Genomic DNA, 6,868 nt, shown 5'->3' with positions numbered 1-6,868 from the left:
AATTCCGCTTTTATAATGATCTGTGAAGTGTCCGTGAATTTCTAATAACTATCGCGACTTTAATTTCATGTTTGGAGCCTAACAATATACCACGCATGTTTAGCGAGTGTTAGGCCAAACTTGTATGGGAGCGGAACATCATCCTTTGCTGTAACTTATTTTCCAAGTGTTTTTCAATAAAAAGACACGTCAAGATCATGTTATCTTTTTCTAAATGCTTAAATGAAACGAGGTATAATTATTTAGAACAAAACATGTTGTCAATTCATTACGAGTGCAAATCCATACTTTATTTATATTGTTCATACATAATTATTATAGGTACCTATATTGTAAAATGCGATTTGTAATCCTATAGTCTGTATCTTTAGGTATTTAAATAAAAGTAAACAAACAATTTGTACATTTTCGGGTAATTATAACATTTGTTGGTTAACAAACCAAATACAAAACCGCCTGGATCAGTCACTGAACGACCTGACTTTAACCTACATTATTTGATCATGTAATGTTTTCATGTACCCTCAAGTGGCTTATGCTCGAGTTTCCTAGGATAGCGGTGCCGTCATATAGCGGCCGTCTCCATACAAATACTACGACATCCTTATTTAGTATGGAGAAGGCCGCTATATGACGGCACCGCTATCCTAGGAAAACCGATCTTTAAGGAGCCATTTGTGGGTGGATTTTGTTTACTTTTATTTAAATACCTACAGATACAGAGTATAGACAGAATGAAAACCATGAATACATAATACTAGTATAAGATCTATAAGTATGATACAATTGTAAAAAAATCTCTTGGGTCAGGTTTTGTAAAGGTATAAATTACAATTTTACAACAGTTACAATTGGTACATCACACCTGTACGGATATGGTCATTCTTGTCTACGTGACAGCGTGATAAAACGGTGTCCGTCACTTTCTATCCCATGGTGTTAAAAAGTGACAGTTATTTTATCACGTGGATAAAGATGGATGAAGCTATCCATAATACGCCGGCTGTACAGTATACAGGTCTAAGCAGGCAACATTGATTAACACTTGTGAGACCAATGATGAAATACCTTTAGGCGGTGTTGCCAATTTAAAATTGTAAGAGCTTTACAAAATCGGGCCGTTGTTTTAAGATACAGAAACAAACTACGCAAGCAATGTGACAGGAGACATATAACTCTGTATAACACGACCGGGGTGTACGCAGCTCGCTGCGTTACTCATCTGGTATCGGCCTTTAGTCTTAAAAGAATTGTAACATTCAGTCCGCCATTGTGGCTAAACAAGTACACGCGTAACCTTGTTTTTCATCACACTTGCGTTGCAAGGAGATGCGGTCCGTAAATCCTAAATTTCGACCTAGGGCTGTAATGTACAGTCATCGTCATAAAGTAGGTAGCATTTAAAATATTCAAATATGTAGTTCGGTACACCATATAATTTGTAAGGCGTACCGAACTATTTGAATACTTTGGATGCTACCTACTATACGACGCTGTATGTACGTCCGAAATTACGCAGTTTTATTTTATTTTCCTCACAGTGATAAAACCTCACAGAAGTGATGAAAAACATTGTGTGTGCCACAACCGGGACAGGAATTACTAACTCGTGTTAAAGAAGCCCTCGCCAATTCACACGCGTTCGTAAATTCTTGTTTACCGCCATGCCCTATTAGGGTCGATCAACTATTTCTTGTTGTTATTCTGTCCCATCAGCCAGGAGACAATAGTAGCATAGTTTCTTAGAAGAGCTGCTGTACCATGTTCTACAAACGTGCTTAGTAGATGTCTCATTAAGGAAAGGCCTTATAACTACCAAAAAATTCAAGTTTAGTTCATACAAAATAACTAAGTATTTTAAGAGTGACCCAGGAGACCGTAACCATGGCAACTAGTGACAAGAAAAAGTTGATTCACCCATTAAAGGCCCGTTAAGGCTGGCGTCCACTAGACTCGCCGAGGCGAATCGAATCGAATCGCAATAATTCGCCTCTTATATTTTCTATGCAACTGCGTCCATTGACGAACAGCTGCGGCGCGCCGATTCGACTCTCCGCGCGTATTGCTCGTCAGGCGAATTTCTGCGGCTACGCGTTTCGACTCGACTCGGCGAGTCTGGTGGACGCCAGCCTTAAATCTATCCGTAACTATTTATATTACTTGGTATACATCTCGGAGTGTTTTGTATACATGGTCTGTGATATACTTAATCTTATTTTGTGAATAACATTGTCTTAATGACGTAGTGTAGATATCTCGACCATTATCCGTTTTTTCGCGTTTAAATTACTCATGTTATATCTAGATATCTATATCGCGTTCTACAGGTTGTTCCAGAATTCCTAATGAATAAATGTCCCAGTGATGGACAGTGTTCGAATAATTGCCACATTTAAACGTAATTCCAAGCAATATATGTGACAAACTGTGTCAACTATAGGAATTGCGTTTAATACTAGGGCATTTACCTTTTAATCAAATAATCTGTAGGTATCAGTCTTAAAAATGCAGGTAATTTTATTTATATATTTTTTTACGTCAAGACTTGTCAATTTTGAAAACAGATATATATTAATTTTGCTTGTCTTAAATGTATCTTGATTTTTGTTTAACGTTAACTCATTTCAAAAATCCTCACTTGATTCATTCGAAAAATTTGGGAGGAATAAATTTAAAAACAAACGCCAGAAAATTTGTGAACGTATAGTGTATCTGAAAAGGACTGTAACTTATCTTCGAAAGATATTTTACAAGTTGTAATGTATGTATGTATGTAAACTATTGTTAATACCGATTAAGTTTATTTTTTATAAGTACAAAAGTGAACGCTGTATCATGTTTGATGCTTTTGTTAAGTGTTGAATTATTTAAAGTATTATTTTTTATGTAAAATTGAAATAAAATTAGATGTATATATGTATTTTGTTTCATTATCATCTTAGATTCCCATCATAGATATAAAGTGTAAAGGGACATGTAGAAACAAGGTGACGGCACCAGTAAATGGACAAGGACACCATAATGGATATTAATTCTTATTTAAAAGAAAGTAAAGATGTTACGAGTGTCCATCATTGGGCCCTGTTAGCTTAGTGCCCAATACTGGTCCCTAGTTATAAATAAAACGATTACAATTACAAAAATGACAGAATTTTATTCTGGTCTCAACATAATGTAAAAATTATCCATGATTGACATAAGTACCTACAGACAAGGTAATATTATTAGTTTATTTTATTTTAAACAAAATAAGAAACAACCTTAATATAAAATACACTTAGGCAACAAATATGAACTAATATCATAATGGCCCAGTTAAATTAAGGGTTTCACCTCGGAATGAGAGATAATAAGCTAGAAACTCGTATACACCTTCGTTATGATGTGTTAAAGGTCCTCTTAAAAGTCGACGCATAGATCGTGTGCGCGTCAGAAGTTATTCAAGGTCAAATGTCACAAATATCGGTTTTTCGCGGATATCAAAATTTCTATGGCTCCGATGTTTTTTACATGTAGGTAAGAATTGTAGAGCATATAATTTGCGACAAATTAGGTATCAAACATTTTTTCATGCGATTAGCCGCTTTCAAGATATACGGCATAGAAGGCGCAGCGGCCCGCCAAACGCACTATGACGCAAGGTTAGCTGGTAAACTCTGTGAATAATAAATTTAAAGTTTTATAATCGTTAAAATAACACTTGTTGGTTATAAATAGATTTTGAAACAAAAGTTGCCCCTCCTGTGGACATTAGTTAACAGCTTGTGTGCATATTGTAATGATTTTATTACATAGTTTAATATAAAAAGGGTACCCCTTTACACAGGTTTAATCAGAAAATTATGCTTTATGGCCTTTAGGTATTTCTACAGGAAAGAGGTAGATTTTAAGTAATGCGTGTGTCATACACGAAAGTGGTTCCACAAGCTTTTATTTGACTCCCGATGTTCGTATGTACCTAACTATGAAACTTGGCTACAAAATTCAACTCAAATCGATTAAGCTGATCTATTGATGTTGACCTTAGATGACCATAGGAACTCTGTGATAAAATGACTCTATCCCATCGAGTTTATTTGTTACAAGCGTCTAGAAGAGTAGTCGATCACCGTGAAACAAAGATCAAAATCCCTACCGTTTGAGGATCAATTATTTTCATTTTCAACGTCATCTTTATCAATGTATCATCTATTGTCAAATCTGGGTCAAATGCACTTTCTTCATCGGGATCGCTTTGCAATGAAGCCGCATTAATACACAAGCCTGTTTGCCATTGCACTGGCCACAAGCTAAAGATCATTTCAACCCCGATTTTCTGCACCAACAGTGTGGACCACAGTCCTGTTTACAATTGCAAAATATGGTATTTTGCAATTGTCCCCCTCATCGTTCCGGTTTTCTGACCAACTCTTTCACTGTTCAAGCGATACGCCTGTGGAATAACCTTCCTCTCAACATCCGGAAAGCCCAGAGTAAACTGACTTTCAAGCGCATGCTGCGTAAGCATTTATCTGCGAAATATAAGTAATGTTTCAGAGTAGGTACATGTATAATGTATGTATATATTTATGTAAGTGTATCATACAAAGTATATGTGTAAGTTTATTATTTCATCGTATGTTAATTAGTGTTTATTTTGTAAATAGTAGTAGTAGTTTTGTGATTATCGCTTTAACTTTTCTATTATAAAACCTGCACCTAAGAACCGTCTCTTTTTGGCCCAGTGGTTGACTTGTAGAGAATGCCTTATGGCATTGAGTCCGCCATTTGTACTTATAATTTTATGTGCAATAAAGATTAAATAAATAAATAAAGTTTAAAATATTTAGTAGCTCATCTGGAGCTGGTGCTAATTTTGTTGTTATTGGCTCCATGAATTCGTTTTGAAGCATCCAATCCCATTCTTGGGGTTCTAAGTCATTCCCTAACCATGTTTGTACATGGTAATATGTACGGTTTATACGCTGATGGGCTGCTATAGTTATCGGTGGAAGATTTAACAGCTCTACAGGTTTATTAAGCTTTGAATATAAATGTTTGGTCGAAAAAAATATTTATTATATTTTATTCGAAAAATTTGGATCCGGAGCGTATGGGAATAATGTTGGATTTTCTCTGGAACTAAAAGGCAAACCAATATCTTCGCAGGTACTTACTACTTACAATAACAATTTGTCCTAATTTTATATTTTCTACAGGACAGACAACTTTTAAAATCTGGATATGATCAATAAAGGATAATTAAATAACTTTGTAGAAGGTATTATTCACCGATATTCACGATTGACCTCATCATAGTGAGTTTGGCCTGCCGCTGCGCCTTCTATGCCGTATATCTTGAAAACGGCTAATGGCATGACAAAATGTTTGATACCTAATTTGTCGCAAATTATATGCTCTACAATTCTTACCTACATGTAAAAAACATCGGAGCCATAGAAATTTTGATATCCGCGAAAAACCGATTTTTGTGACATTTAACCTTGAATAACTTCTGACGCGCACACGATATATGCGTCGACTTTTAAGAGGACCTTTAACACGTCATAACGAAGGTGTATACGAGTTTCCAGCTTATTATCTCTCATTCCGAGGTTGACCCCCTTTTTAGGCTTAAGATGACTGGCCCAAATAATAATAATTTCGCACAAAGAATTATCTAATCAAAATTTATTTCGTAGTCAACGTAAAAACAAAAAAACATAATATGCGTCAAATGATTGATTGGAATTTAAATGGTTTTTTATCTTAGTCATTTTATCACGTCTTCGATAAAGGGATTACCTCAAATCCTTTAAGGATATGAAGTTAAGTGCTGACTTGCAAATACCTATTTGATAGATAAACGACACAATATTAAGAAAATATTCTGTTCAGAATTTTATTCTAACAGCTATTAAAATTAAAATATTTATTTAAAATAAGGTAATTCTAACTGGTCACCTTTAAAAAAATAATTCTATTCACCTATAAACATATTTCATTTTAGTTTAAGGTGGCTAGTTATTGAATGCTGGGCAGTTATTGAAACCTTACACTAAAATGAATTCTGTTTATAGATTAATGGAATTAATTTCTAATCTAATAATAAGGTGAATGGAATAGTATAAGGTGAACAGTTATTGAGGATTTACCCTAATAACCCCTAATCTTCCTTCAGGATTATTTTACCCCCGTGGCGTCAGTGACATCGGCAATTGGATGCGCCGTTTTGCGTTCAAAAAGTTAATCAGAGAGTGAGACTGATATTGGACGGAATATCACTCTTAATGACCACTACTTTAGGTAGACAGCGATATAGTCGTCGGCGGCGTCCATGATGGCCTGTGTTAGTACGGAGTCGCCGGTGCGAGAGGCGTGCGAGGGCAGGAACAACACCATCTGACCGCTGCGAGCCCAGGAGTGGTTCAGCGTACCTGCATGCATAGATGACACTAAGTTAGGTAGACAGCGATATAGTCGTCGGCAGCGTCCATGATGGCCTGTGTTAGTACGGAGTCGCCGGTGCGAGAGGCGTGCGAGGGCAGGAACAACACCATCTGACTGCTGCGAGCCCAGGAGTGGTTCAGCGTACCTGCATGCATAGATGACCACTAAGGTAGACAGCTATATAGTCGTCGGCAGCGTCCATGACGGCCTGTGTTAGTACGGAGTCGCCGGTGCGAGAGGCGTGCGAGGGCAGGAACAACACCATCTGACTGCTGCGAGCCCAAGAGTGGTTCAGCGTACCTGCATGCATAGGTTGGGTTAGGGGTCTCCACATTACGGCCTAAGCTTGGCCTTCACGAAATATCATTTGATATTTACCTACCAGTCGCTTTTCGGAAGGAAAACAACGAAAAAACCGGACAAATCCTAATGCTTAGTT

General features: G+C 36.7%; 1 protein-coding gene and 1 long non-coding RNA gene across 2 annotated transcripts in view; both read right to left on the bottom strand.

Annotated features, from left to right (window-relative positions):
* Positions 1-421: 421 nt before the first annotated feature.
* LOC134673805 (uncharacterized) overlaps positions 422-6,868 on the bottom strand; it is a 109,372-nt gene continuing 102,925 nt past the window's right edge. Inside the window, exon 2 of the long non-coding RNA XR_010099511.1 lies at positions 422-488. This is a non-coding gene — a long non-coding RNA (uncharacterized LOC134673805). The remainder of the gene's footprint in view (positions 489-6,868) is intronic.
* Positions 5,435-6,868, bottom strand: part of LOC134673749 (uncharacterized) — a 78,833-nt gene continuing 77,399 nt past the window's right edge. The window contains exon 9 of the mRNA XM_063531766.1: positions 5,435-6,574. Within this exon, the coding sequence (XP_063387836.1) occupies positions 6,435-6,574 (140 nt within the window). The 3' untranslated portion in view covers positions 5,435-6,434. The remainder of the gene's footprint in view (positions 6,575-6,868) is intronic.

This window comes from Cydia fagiglandana, chromosome 19, assembly GCF_963556715.1.
Source record: "Cydia fagiglandana chromosome 19, ilCydFagi1.1, whole genome shotgun sequence".
Lineage (NCBI taxonomy): Eukaryota > Metazoa > Arthropoda > Insecta > Lepidoptera > Tortricidae > Cydia > Cydia fagiglandana.
The sequence above is the reverse complement of the archived record's forward strand: the minus strand, read 5'-3'. Positions and strand labels throughout refer to the sequence as shown.